This window comes from Platichthys flesus, chromosome 17 (genome assembly GCF_949316205.1).
Source record: "Platichthys flesus chromosome 17, fPlaFle2.1, whole genome shotgun sequence".
NCBI lineage: Eukaryota > Metazoa > Chordata > Actinopteri > Pleuronectiformes > Pleuronectidae > Platichthys > Platichthys flesus.
Genome location: NC_084961.1, coordinates 18,762,552 through 18,776,447, shown reverse-complemented (window position 1 = coordinate 18,776,447; position 13,896 = coordinate 18,762,552). Strand labels below are relative to the sequence as shown.

At 41.5% G+C, this 13,896-nt stretch overlaps 2 protein-coding genes across 3 annotated transcripts; one reads left to right on the top strand and one right to left on the bottom strand.

The window, feature by feature from the left end:
• Positions 1 to 607: 607 nt before the first annotated feature.
• Positions 608 to 3,733, bottom strand: rpl15 (ribosomal protein L15). Its single transcript, XM_062409493.1, has 4 exons — positions 3,686 to 3,733; positions 2,640 to 2,821; positions 2,411 to 2,547; positions 608 to 963 (listed from the first exon to the last, which is right to left on the bottom strand). The coding sequence occupies exons 2-4, from the start codon at positions 2,809 to 2,811 to the stop codon at positions 658 to 660; spliced, it is 615 nt and encodes a 204-aa protein (XP_062265477.1). The 5' UTR covers positions 2,812 to 2,821; positions 3,686 to 3,733; the 3' UTR covers positions 608 to 657.
• Positions 3,734 to 8,999: 5,266 nt separating this feature from the next.
• nkiras1 (NFKB inhibitor interacting Ras-like 1) lies at positions 9,000 to 13,784 on the top strand. Of its 2 annotated transcripts, none has more exons than XM_062409801.1 (4): positions 9,000 to 9,145; positions 9,356 to 9,456; positions 10,057 to 10,298; positions 11,377 to 13,784. In XM_062409801.1, exons 2-4 carry the CDS (start codon positions 9,363 to 9,365, stop codon positions 11,617 to 11,619), a joined length of 579 nt encoding a protein of 192 aa, XP_062265785.1. In that variant the 5' UTR covers positions 9,000 to 9,145; positions 9,356 to 9,362; the 3' UTR covers positions 11,620 to 13,784. The 2 variants fall into 2 exon arrangements, with proteins under 2 accessions (XP_062265785.1, XP_062265784.1); XM_062409800.1 differs by having other exon boundaries at positions 9,267 to 9,456.
• Positions 13,785 to 13,896: the final 112 nt, after the last annotated feature.

Below are 13,896 nucleotides of genomic sequence, written 5' to 3'. Positions count from 1 at the left end.
ATACATAAAGTCACTCTGATCCCAAGGAGAAACAGAATACAAATATATTAAATTTCAAGTTATATAAAGCAGAGCTTCGACTTACAAAATTTGAATTAAAATGACACCAGCTTGATCAATACTAGAACTGTGTGATAAGTTTCTCAACTTTGAAAACATCTATGCTTATTGATTTTACAATCTTTTCAAATTTGTTTTAGTTCAAATGGAAGGTTATTTTATGACAACACTGTTGCAAATGTTTTGAGAAAGTATTTCTTAGCCATTTAACTTAAGAAGTCACATTATGGATTAACTTAGGCAAATTTGTGTGCAACTTGTAATGTAACCCTCCACTGGACTTCCATGGTTCCACTCGAACTTGAACTTGGTGTTGCTCAATTAATAACGGATTATGTCTACATGCTGGTATGTTTAATGTGGAGTCAGGGAGGGTAAAGGAGCAGCCTGTACAGTCCACAGTCCTGGTGGGAGCTTAATCAACCACCAGTAGGCATGTGGAGTCTTGGCCTTACACTACCCAGCAGTGCCACTGGAGAATAATATACTCAGAACCCCAAAAATAGTTTCTTTAAATGAAAAAAAAATCTGAATGAATCACAGAATGGACAGTCACCATAAAAAGGATGTTTATTTCTTTAAATGTACAGACGTGCTTTAACGATAACGATGCAGCTGCAGGGTGTTGCGCCTCTTCCAGGCTGCGCGGCGGGAGCCTCCGATGGTCAGGTGGAACTTGTGGCCCTTGCCCAGGCCGCGACTCTTCTTTCCTGCAGATGTCAGCCCACGCATCTCTCTGTGCTTGTGCACAGCCTTTGTGATCCATTGGGTGTCTGGGTTGCGTCTGATGGCCTTGTGGAAGGTGTCGATCAGAATCACCTCAAAGAACTTGTAGGTGGAGTCCTCGCCCACCCAGTAGGAAGCAAGCACTCGCAGACCTCCGCAGTGACGGCCAGCACGCTCCTGGAAAATATAGAGAGGAATATTTAATGAATGATTTTCTGGTTAGATCAATGTAAAAATCCAACCGGTGCAATGTGAAAATAAACTCAAAGATACTTTGACACTATTAAAGCTGCAATTGCTACTTTGGTGGCTACAAGTGAATGCATGAAATTTGATCTTTATCACCTAGAAATCCTACAAAACAGTAACACTAGTTAACTGCTGCTTCGTGATCTATATTACATCTATAAAAAGGTCCTACATCCTCAGAGTGGGCACCTGTGAACTTGGTCAGAAATCTTCCACTCCGCCTCAAATTTCCATAAAAGCCTCTATATTAGACATTGGAGCTAATATGAGCAGAACTTTTCCTAAACAGGAACTAAGCCATCATTTCATTAAAAAAATTGTGTTCGCTTTATGATGGTCAACACTCAAGTGTTGTCTGATTAGGGTATTACGGTACCACAAGGAATAGCCAGTGTACAACATCAAATGCTGTTTAAGATTTGTCATAAGGTGCTCACAATAGATGGATGACATGTCGTGACGCATCTGTGCCAACAGGCCAATGACCCACATGAGGACATGAACCATCGTTAAATACAAACTACTATGCTGCAATTACACCTTTTTGGACAGAGCAATACGATGGGAGATAATCTAGTCCACTGCCGCCACATGTATCCCACCAACCGAATACATTCTAGGTAGGAAACGTCAAAGCTTCAATTCACCAATTATAGCCCCGATTAACCATTTATTGCAGAAGGTATTCTGCTCCGTAGCAGGAAACCGTTTGCACAGAATCAAGGGGTGGTGTCCAGTCAGTGAGCCAGCTTGTACAAAACCATTCCTCAGAACTAGTGCAACAAAATTTAATGGGACCATTACCATTTAGATTCATCTGTTGGAAAGCCATCTTTATTTGACAATCTGACAATTATTCATCTTAAGTCACACTTTGATATTTTGCCGTGACTTAAGTGTCTTTATCTCTTATCTGACCAACAATCCAAACATCATTTTCAGAGTCCAATTTATTATTGGTTAACTGGGGGCTCAAGTGACCAACTCTGTTTTGGGGTCAACATCCCCTTAATAAAATCAAAACCAGAAAGGGTCTTTAGAAATTCCACCAGGTGCACTGCATGTAATGCCACAGTACGTGCTACTACACACAAAAACAACCACGGGATATTGGACTCTTTAGCCAATGTGTGTCACGCAGGGGACCAAACAGGAGCATGACTTGGTGCATATAAGATCTGATGAAAATACACTAGGATCTAGGACGGCTTCTAGTACCTGTCAACATCTTTAAAAGTTTAACTGTTTGAAGCTGGTGCCTGAATGACCATTAGCAATCACAACAGCTTAACACATAGAAACTGTACCACTGTCATAAACACAGCTCATTTCTCCTGGACTTTAAACATCTGCATGATGAGTGACTTGAACGCACCTCAGCAGTTGACTGCAAGCTGCGGGCAAACTTGATCTGGTTGACACCGTGGTGCACTGGTTTGCCATAGGTGGCACCCTTGGGCACTGGCTTCTTGCGTCCTCCACGGCGCACACGGATACGGTAGATGACGTAGCCTGTTTGGATGAAACATAAAACATGATCAGTTGACCTGGAGAAGACAACAGGGATCTCACACTTGGGCTCTAGGTCTGGGCTCGGCACTCACCCTGCTTGGCCTTGTAACCCAGTCTACGGGCCTTGTCAGGTCTGGTGGGTCTGGGGGCACGATGGAGGTTGGACAGCTGGCGGTACTGCCAGCAGCGGACGCGGAGGAGGAAGCGCATCACATCGGACTGCTTCTTGCGCCATAACTCCTGCATATACCTATATGCTCCCATGTTGACTTATCTGGAAGAGAAACAATAGGATCGTGAGCCAGATGACAGAACTGTGACGTCTGATAACACCATGCCATTAAGAAACCCCCTGTCCGAGACATGAGGCCAGCTTTTAGAGGTTAAGATGTAATAAAGCCACCAAGCAGCATCTACATATGTATATTGTTGAGCGTTGGAGTCGTGGAAAATCTGGCGTCTCAATACAAAACAATGTCTAAATAAGTGAACCTGTCTGGAGATCCACATCAACATGAACTCTGATCATAGCGACACATGGTTCCGTACGACTGGGACTGAGTACATGTGCACGAGTGGAGCCACTACGATTTACTGATGAGGCGACCACATGCACGATTTTCTTAGTGGAACTCTCTACACGGACATACCCCACAAAGCATGTCAAAGCAGGAATCGAGCACACAAGTGGAAATTACAACAGCCCATGTGTATATAGGAGCCGACTGGCTAGATAGCAAGCATGCTAACGTTAGCCCCGTAGCCACTCACTCAATACTTCACAGTAATGTTCATACAAACAACTCACAATTAAAAAAACTACACAAAGCAGTATCAACAGTAGTAAAAACGCTAAAACAGCTCAAGTTTTACTGTAACATCAAGTCATCAGAGCAGCGACACATTAGCTTCCTACAGCGACTAGCGGCGTCAAAGGCTCCCGGGTGGACCGAAGCTCCGCGCCGCTCAAAATGACCCAATCTGTGTTTTTAATCACATTAGTCTAAAAATGATCAGGTCGTGTGGAAGCTTAATGTGTCGATGATCAATGTCCCGATTCTAACAGACTGATGGAGGAATTACAAAGAAGATTATTGTGGATTTCATTCGGTGCAAAAGTGCAAAAAATCTCGCTTACATGATGGCGTACAAGCCGGAAAGAGAGAGCTCACTTACCCAGCATGCCTTATGAAAACCACGGTGACGCACTTCCTGTGTTCTGCTCGTGGGAAATGTAGTGCTTGGTTCTTTTAGTTGAGATAACGACGATATTGATATTGAAGACTTTCTATTTTATATGAAAAATAAAACGAAAATGAAACCATACAATCAAACTGTTAAAGTATATGACATTGTTCGAGTCCTCACACTGACTGAAAATATCCAATCAGTAAAACAGCAGGAACTTGTAAAGCTTTAAACATATAAGTATTTTTGTTTGTCAAATGATAACACTGGGTATTTGCGTTTTTGTCCTCCGAAAATTGATAGTTAGGGCCCGAGCACTCACAGACAGTGAGGCCCTATTGAAATTGTAAGGATTATTATTCAGGCAAATTAATCTACTTTTTGAGAGCTTTAAAAATGATCAAATTCTGACCAAAATTTGATAGTGGTGAACATTTTCGTATTCTGGTTATTATTATAAATGTATTGTTGTCATAATTAATATATAGATTAGACCAAATGTAAAAAAGTTAAGAAACATTGTTTGTCTTCTGTTGCTGTTCTGTGTTGCCATGAATAGTATCAAACTAAATGAGTCACACTGATTTGTTTCACTCCAACACTGTTTTAATTGATCAGGGCCTTGAATCCTGTATCTATATTCAGAAAGACAGAGGTAGATGTTACTGTACTAGTTATATTTATTCACAAAATTTAACATTCACATCATTCAATTATTTCAAATATGTACAAAGGGGGACCAATGGAGGAGTTTGTTTTTATGACTCCCGATAAAGAGGAATGTGGCATTTATTGCTTTTTCCTGGCCTGACCTGATCTAATCCATTCGCTATGTTTCAGTTTTAGATCAATCTTTCTCCTCTGAGAAGCTCACTATCTGTTTTTCCATTTCACGGGTTCAAAGTTCACCAAAGTTGAAATCCACGTGAAGCCATATTACATTTTTGCTTTGCAGCAGGAACTGAGATATATTCTTGATTTGTCCACATATCAGTTTTCCTAATCTCTCCTTTTCTTTCCCGAGTTTTGAATTGCATCATTTTGTTGCACCCCTCACCCCCTAAATTTCCAGGGACAAAACACATAGATGTATGAATTTCCCGTGCGTTGTCCTGTGCAGGGGGCAGATGCATGTTGCAATAGGTGAAGAGCAATGCCAAGTAAATCAATGTCTCAATTTTCCATTTCTGCGTGTAGTTATAAAGACAGAGGGCTGATTGAATCAAAGACTCTACATAGGTGTGTAAATGTAGTTGACACCATGTGTTGTCCCAGAGATGGATTGGCAATCAATCTACCGGGCTATTCTTCCTTCCTCCCTTTGCATTCTGGGGAAAGAAGCCAATCCTGCATACCACTGACTCTCAATAGGAAATGAGTCGGTATGGATGATATGTAGTCCTATAATTCTAATTTGCGAAAAGTCCCAATTTCGATTGTGATGCGGAAGTGTGCTGCATCAATGTCAAGACTCTGAGAACACGATGTGCCGGCTCCCCACACTTCCCTCGCACTGCAGGATGTCTCTGCAATAAAAAATAAAATAAACAACACACAACATCAGATGCCTTCCAACTGTGCACCTAACCTGCCATCTGTATTGGATTGGATGTTCCCTTTAAAAGTATGCAGCAACTTTGCTCTCATCAGAGACAGCAGTTGCTCTGCTTTGTCCCATAGGCTTGCATAACACCATACACAATTTATTGAGAGATTTGAGATTATTACCCATCGCGTGGAAAACTGCTTAATCCAGTCCATTCTGCATCAAGATGATACCGCGGCTATTTTTAGCTTTGAGGCTTCGCAGGCTGCACCATATTTCATATATCAATTGAAGGAAAAAGTGCAACAAAAAGGGCGTAATGATAATCATTTTCCTGACCAGTTATGACACCTATCTCTCGCTTTCTGCCTCTGTTATGCATGCACTCAAAGCTGAGGGTCGATGACAGAGAAATTGCAAAGAGGGCCTCATGGCAGGCATCCTAGGCAATTTTTTGCACGACTGGCCTTTGGCAAAGTAAAGAAGTGCAGACGCCCAAGAATGCCGTGCACAAACTAAGTCTTTAATGTTCTCTGTTAGAGAAAAAATATAAGTCAAAAAGAAGGACAAAGCAAATACTGGATTTATTCTGTGTGGCCGGTTGTCTGTTGTCTTGCTAAAGCAAACACAAAATATCAAGCTGCTTATGAATCTTTACAGAATTCATAGAAGAAAATTGCAAATAGTTAACAAACCTTAGTGCGCACACCACCACTAAGGTCCAGCAGTCTGTTTGTGAAACCATATTTATGTGAACTAGATTTACTATTTGGTGGGGCACTAAATAACACACAACTTCATCACTGCTTCAGCAGAATGATAAAGGTCAAAGGTCAGATGAGTCTGATGTGAAATTCTGCACAACTGATTTTACTGAGCTCCTCCATCTTCTTTGTTTCCTGTTTCTCCTTCTTTTCGATCTCTTTCTTTTCCTTCTCTATCTTCTTCATTTCTTTCTTCTCCATCTTCTTGCTTTTCTGTTTCTCCTTCTTCTCCTGCTTCTTCTTCTCCTCCTTCTCCCTTTTCTCCTTCTTGTCCTGCTTCTTCTTCTCCTTCTTCATGCTCTGCTTGTATTTTTCCAAGGGGAAGATGTCTTGAGCCTCTGGCTCCTTCAGGGCAGAGTATTAATTCACAAGCTCCCTCTGACGGGGGTTCTTATCTAACAGCTTCGTCGGGGTGAAGCTTTCATCCATCAGCTCTTTCAGGGTGAGGTTTATATCATCTAGCTCCTCCAGGGCCTCCAGCGTCCGAGGTGAGGCAGGAGACTCAATCTGCTCCACCATCTTTCCCTCTGTTTCCGCGGTGAGGTTGTTGGTGGCCGTCTGCTCCTTCAGGGTGGAGAATTCACCATCCAGCTCCATCAGGGCGAAGTTCTCATCCACTTGCGTCCTCAGATGGGGGATTGCAGCTTTCAGCTCCCTCAGAGCGGAGTTATCAAGATGGGGGTTTTCATCCACCAGCTCCTTCATGGCAGTGAATTGGGCAATCAGATCCCTCAGGAGGAAGATGTCTTGAGCCTCTGGCTCCTTCAGGGCAGAGTATTAATTCACAAGCTCCCTCTGACGGGGGTTCTTATCCATCAGCTTCGTCGGGGTGAAGCTTTCATCCATCGGCTCTTTCAGGGTGAGGTTAATATCATCCAGCTCCTGCAGGGCCTCCAGCGTCTGCATCTTCCTCTTCCAAACCAGGAGGGTTTGGCTGGGGTCCTGCAGAGTACTGCTGCTGGTGCACTCTTGTTCCTGGGTCATGTCTGTTGAGATGATGATCCTCTGCATGTTGATTAACAGGTGCTGCAGTTGGACCACGTTATATTAAGGGTTTGAAGAGCGATTTCTTGCGTATTTGCTTTCTTCTGTCGGTGTCGTCAGTGGCGGTGATTGGAAGTCACAGGTGAGATGTATTTCGTGTGGCCCTTGTTGACTCGCGCTTGTCCTGACGGTGGCGAAAACCAGTTTCAAAGTTTTCCTTTGAAGGTTCAAAGTTTGCCTTTGAAGCTTTGAAGAGTAAAGTCACATGGTAGTTGTCATGTGACCTTGACTGACACACGTGTGATTTTTACAGGAAATATTAAAAGTATAAAAGCAGATCTACACTTTTAGTCAAACAGATTGTTTCATATATAATCACTTCATATCATATAAAGGAATACTTTTATATTCAAACTTAATCAGCATAACATTTTTTTTGTTACACAGACTTAAACAAATTACACATACTTCAAGTTTCTGTTGATGCATGGAAAAGTAATAAAGATAACAACAATTAAATAGAACATATATAATATAATTATAATAACAAGTATGTTTGGATCCATCAGATTGTCTGAATCTGTCCATTCCCTGAATCATCTTGTCCACGAAATGCAAGAAAGTAGGAATAACTTTACAGTGAAATTTTGAATAAAAAGATGCAAAGGTCAAGATAACATCTTCAAATGTCTTGTTTTGTCTGAACTACAGTTAATTTTCATACACGAACCCAAAAGAACCTGAAACCTGCAGATATTTGGTATTTTGCTCAACATATGATTTGATTATAAAAGACATTTGCAGATTTCCTGTTGATCGACAGATCTGTGAATCGTAGCAGCTCCACGATCACAGATCCTTAAAATGAAAGTAATTAATAAAATATATAATTTCCGCTGCACGATCTCCTATTTTGTGTTTATGATGACAGATTAATAATTTTGGTCTTTTCTGTAAATACAACTGAGACAGGAAGGTGTAGCTTCCCATCTGAATCATGATACCAATTTTTCCAAGTCTAAGAGTCACCTCCACACATTTCCTCTAAAGTGTCTGGTACTTTTTATAATAAGAATTTTACTTATTTTATTGTGTCGATTGCCTCGACACACCCTCATTGTCTTGTTTGTGTGTTCAATAATAATAATTTGTTGAGCGATGTAAGGTCCATCAGTGAAAAGTCCGCAGACAGCTGGCCCTCTCTCCCTCCTCCTCCCGGTTTCTGTCCTTTCCTCACCTTCTCTGCTCATCCTTCAGCCCCCCCCCCCCTCTCTCCACCGCATCCCATCTTTCGCTTATTCATTGAAGAGGAGAGCTAAGTTTAACTTTATTTGGGAGGCGTGAATTGTGTTCTGTCAGATGACCGATCGAGGACAACTAGGAGGAGCATCGATTGGACACAGGCTAAGCACAGAGATGTACAGTCCTGACCGAGAGGCCACTTTGGTATTGAATGGCCTCCTCAGATTGCTGCTTGCCCAGAAAATACAGTGGAGTAGGCCTTTCATTTCATGCATTTGCACATTGGTCTATACAAAAGGGCCTCTCAACAAAGGAAGGTACGGCAGCAATGTGGTGATCATATAAGAGGAAACGTTAGCAGCATCCGTAAAAATCCTTTCTTACAGGTTAGATCATAGAAAATAAACGAGCAATGCACTTGCAGATCTCATACCTCCACCAAGGCTGATTGGCCACTTTGTCACCGTATTGAGTTCAGATACAAATACTATGAAATATTCTGCTCACCACTCACATTAAACACAGGCAGAATGTCCAGTCTGTGAAATAGTTAACCCTGAGGGAATATTTGTAACCGTTCACACGTATAACGCAAATGATGAATGATGTGTTACAACCGTTCAGAAGCAGTGTAACACGATGTAGTGTATTATGCAGCAGTGGATGATAATGAATTGCTTAAAAATCGTTGTCCGTGAACGCGTCATTAGCCAGTACGCATGCGCAGTGTCAGGATAATCAGAGCTAGCAGGGCAGAATGGACGTGACGCTTCAAAACCTGATAAACGCGTACTAGCGTCCTGATCCAAGTGGGGAACTTCACCCGGATGTGCAGCGACTGACACGCAGTGATTTCACAGCTGGACTCGAACTGGTGTGTTCACACGACGCGGCATGACGTGCTACGGCTGACATGTTAGCTAGCCAGGCTAAACAACACAATGCTGTCACTGCCAAAGCTAAAGGCTACAATCCGAGTTGTTGTTGTTTTCTAGAAGCCCGGGTCAGTGTTAACGGTGCACACATCTAACGCGTGTCAGGGTCGGGTGTAAACAGCGAGACGCGGTGTGCTCGTGCGTTACAGGCTCGACATGGGGAAAGGCTGTAAAGTGGTGGTGTGTGGCCAGGCAGCAGTTGGGAAAACTGCCATTTTGGAGCAGTTGCTATACGGAAATCACTCTGTAGGTAAGAGACGCACCTGGATACCGGAGACAGCAGTTCAGTGACATCAGATCCTGTGATTTCAATGGTTTAATTTGAATTAATTAAATTAATTGGTTCAGAATGAGACTCAAGTTTCAAGAGTTTTATTATCAAATGCACAGAGATAACAATTAAGCAGTCGCTGGCAATGGTGCTTGAGTCAAAGGCTTACTTCTAGAAATGCTCAAGAATTAAAAAACAAAAACAAAATTTGAATAAAATAGTGTTAAATAGAATATCAACAATTTAAAATATGAAATAAAATATATATATATATAAATATATATATATACAGCTGAAGAAAGAAAAACAGTGCAATTTTGTGCAATAGTGCACTAGCCATTGATCTTGATATTCAGCACCTTGGTTAACTGTGCAAGTATATCTCAGAATGTAACTGCTGTTCTTTCAGTCTGAAATGAATGAAATTAGTTATTCACTACTCATATTGCTGTTCAGGGCATCCATGATAATGTTGCTACCGTTTGAGTAAATGCATCAGCTGAGACACTGTTTTGTTGTGTGTATGTGGGGCTGAACGTCTGGTGTCTGATTTCTCTTGTGTCCTCTTGTGTCTTCCAGGCTCTGAGTCCAGTGAGACGCAGGAGGACGTGTACGTGGCCTCTGTGGAAACTGACCGCGGTGTGAAGGAGCAGCTGAGGCTCTACGATACAAAGGGTCTCCACGATGGACAAGACCTCCCCAAGCACTACTACTCCGTGGCAGACGGCTTCGTACTCGTCTACAGTGTTGACAGCTTGGAGTCTTTCAAGAAGGTGGATTTTCTGAAGAAGGAAATCGACAAATCCAGAGATAAAAAAGAGGTGCAACTGCTTCAAAGTATTCTTTAGTAACCTTCCTAATATGTGCTGTTACTTGTAGTTTGTCTAGCTCAGCTTTGTCCTGAAATGTGCCGCTGCATATCACGAGACTGGAAGTGTTTGGACAGCTACAGATGTCTCTGTTTTCAGGCTCAGAGTGTTTGCAGCTTGTACAATAATGGCACTTGTAGAAGCCATTATTGTACTTTCATTTTATTGAGCTGAAGCTCGGAAAAAACCCCGACCTGAAACAGTCTTTTTAAACAAAACTGTTATGTGTAACAAACCCCAGGAGATCAGCAGGCACATGTGACCATAAAGAGAAGTTATGTATCACTCAGTGATGGACATTCCATAAATAGCAATCAGTATGTTGACAATTCAAAGAACTGATTACAGATCAACTTCTACTTTGTAATTTCACCTTTTTAAAATGGGTGGTTTTCCTATAGGGCTCGGTAATTAAACAAAATCAACAATTATTGAAATGTCACAAAAGTCCAATTGCTCATACATTGTGCACAGTGAGAAGGTAAAACACATAATTGATCTGTGTCGGATTTGTAAAATGTTCATATTGAGTTATTTCACTCTGCTCATAAAGAAACTGAAAAGAAACAATAATTTGATATTTATAGTGATAATTAAATATCTACTATATTTTTATCTCAATATAGTTTTGGACCATATTACCCAGCCCAGTTTTTCTCCAGGGCTCTGGCCAAGTAACGAGATGCCATGTTCATCTCCCCAGTGGCTCTGTCCTTCTGGTTGGTTTTCTGTCCTCAGTGTGGATATTTGTTACAATAATGCCCCTTAAATATCCTTAGTATTTATGTCACTATAATAATTATATAGTCATTTAATACTGATAGTGTAAGATGTTTTTACTTTTTACCGTTTAACTGGTGACAAATACCTCTATTTTAATATCTAACTGTCCAGTACTAGAAAAAGAGCCCAAAGCTTAATAAGAAAGTCTAATATTAATATATAATATTATCTAATGTTTTTTAAATTGTTGGCAGATGTACCATGAACTTAACCGAATTGGCTTGCAATGTTCCTGCCGTGTCCTCAGGTGGCGGTTGTCGTGCTGGGGAACAAGACGGACCTGCGGGAGCGTCGGCAGGTGGACCAGGAGGTGGCACAGCAGTGGGCGAGAGGTGAGAAGGTGAAGCTGTGGGAGGTGAGCGTCACCGAGCGCAACTCGCTCATCGAGCCCTTCACCCAGCTGACTAGCCGCCTCACCCAGCCTCAGAGCAAATCGTCCTTCCCTCTGCCAGGGCGCAAAAGCAAAGGCACTCCATCCAACGACATGTGAAACTCTGAAGCCCCCCCCCCCCCCAAACGCACTCCTCTCTGCTCCTGCTATGGACAGGCTGCATTCACCTCACATGGGAACAACTAGCAGGAAAACAGCGATTGCCTTTAGCTTAGCAACATGACTTTAACTGCTTCTGTGTACATTTGATCATAATTCCACACATTCATTCAAGTATATGCAATATTTGTACCATGAAGGAACAGCTCATCATTGTGGGAAGTTCACTGATCGACTTGCTTTTTGAAAGTGAGAGGAGAAGATCAATATAATGGCTGTGTGTTAAGTGAGATGTCTCTAAAGATCTCTATTTAACATATCTAATTTTCTTTGCTCACAAATAAATGGAAAACAAAAAGGTCAAGTCATTGAGCTCAAGCGCTCTGCTTAAGGTCGTTGGTACCAAATCAGGCAAAGTCACTGTGATGACAACACTTTAGGGGAAATTGTACTTTGAAAAACAATTTCTTTGCAACTCTTCCTCAACAAAGAGCAAATATCTGCTGCTTCTGGAATCTTGTCCTCACAGTAATGTTGCCAAGTCTGGCCACTGTGCCTGGACGATAGTTAAACCTACGCTCATCAACCATATCTGCCAGCCAAGGCTGCAGCTGGGGACAAGTTCACTGTTGTTGGGCTAAGAACGGCTCCCGCTTACACTCATTGGCCACTTTTTTTCAGTGCAACGTAAACATTTAACAGTTTTTACAGCCGTTTTTTATTGACACTGTCAGAAATGTGTTAACATCATCACTAAAATATATAACTGAGTTTATACCTCTACCATAAAGGCATAATAAAAGTAGAGTTTATGGCAGTTGTAATGGACTGTCCAGCTGTAACTAACAGAATACAGAGTGCAACTTGTTCTGTCCCTTCAATGCCAGGCAGTCACTTTAAATAAAATAAAATAAATGAAAGCAGGCTAGCAGCTTCCCAGCACTCTAAGCTAAGGCTAAACGCATTGAATAGCTAGCTCCACACTCAATGCACAGACATTACTAACCGTCTCCACCTACCATGGAAAAAAAGTTAGATAAGTGAGTTTTCTGAAATGCTGAACCTCTTAATATGAGGGCTCATGTTGTAGTTTACCTTTTACAACAAACAAAAACCTTCTTTAAATCACTAACCCTTGAAAGAAGCTTTTCCACACAGTGCTCCACACTAACAGGAAAGGGATCTTGTTCTCATGGGGAAAAACATCATTTAAAAAAGAAAGCACTTTAGTACCAAAGATTCCAGACGACTCAAAACACAGATTGATTGGTTTGGCATTTAAGTTGTGGTCGTGAAATAATGTGCGACCTCCACTGTTCTTTTCATTTGAAATGTGTGTATCCTCCCAAGTTGAAGGACTAGTTCATAAGTCATGTTAATACAAAGAGTTATATAATCTCGGTCATGGCAGCGAGAAGAATCCAATTGGAGGCCATTCTGCAAAAAGACTCACAATCCACTCCCAACATATTTATGCACTGAACAAATGGAGATTGGATTGAATCTCTTTACGACCAGTACAGGGTATATGACTACAGCCACCTTTAAATCTATAAACATGCAGCTGAACATGTGCTTGACTTGTGAAATCTGAAACTCTCCTCAAAACTCTGTCATCAAACACCTCAAGTGGTTTATAGACAGCGTTTACAGAGTGAAAGGACCTGAAACGCTATTTCCCATCTGATGTGAACGCAGCACCAGTCCTTTTCCGGTTAGTATCCAATAGTAAATATGGCTCGGTACTACTTTAACTTGTGATGATTGATTTCATAATGTCTGACCTTTGCTGCACTCCTGTGTCGTCCAGCCTCTCTAATCCAATAGGGTTCCTGGTTAAATCTCTGTGAGTATGTGTGTTTATGTTAAAGCCTTTTAACAGTAGAAATCTGTGTTGAGAGGAAATATTTATTTTTTAACTAATTTATATTTGTCACTTTAATGAGCAACATTCCCTGACTGAAAAAAAAACACTAAACAGGGAGAGACTGTGATGGATGACCTGCGCTGTTTTCTGTGTCCTCAGTGTTTCTGAGTATAAACGTTTCATGTGCTGCTAGTAGAACAGAGGTAGTGACATCAAGACTTCAGTCAAACTAACCCTAAAACTGTTCTAATCGGTCTTAAAATGTGCTGCATAAAAATAAAAACCTCTTCATAACAAATCCTCTCAGAGCTTTATTTTGGTGGTGAAAGGAACATGTTTGAAATGATTAAACCAAGATGGATGCTTCTTCGGCTGGTCTAAGTGTTTAAGGGAGAGAGTGAACAACTTGT

Bases quoted from the DNA above. Each gene is read 5' to 3' on its own strand.
- rpl15 (XM_062409493.1), bottom strand. From the start codon at position 2,811: ATGGGAGCATATAGGTATATGCAGGAGTTATGGCGCAAGAAGCAGTCC. The intron at 2,548-2,639 runs GTGAGTGCCGAG...TCATCCAAACAG, and splicing joins GGGTTACAAGGCCAAGCAGG to GCTACGTCATCTACCGTATC. The intron at 964-2,410 runs GTGCGTTCAAGT...TATATTTTCCAG, and splicing joins GCTTGCAGTCAACTGCTGAG to GAGCGTGCTGGCCGTCACTG.
- nkiras1 (XM_062409801.1), top strand. From the start codon at position 9,363: ATGGGGAAAGGCTGTAAAGTGGTGGTGTGTGGCCAGGCAGCAGTTGGG. The intron at 9,457-10,056 runs GTAAGAGACGCA...TGTGTCTTCCAG, and splicing joins ATACGGAAATCACTCTGTAG to GCTCTGAGTCCAGTGAGACG. The intron at 10,299-11,376 runs GTGCAACTGCTT...CCGTGTCCTCAG, and splicing joins AATCCAGAGATAAAAAAGAG to GTGGCGGTTGTCGTGCTGGG.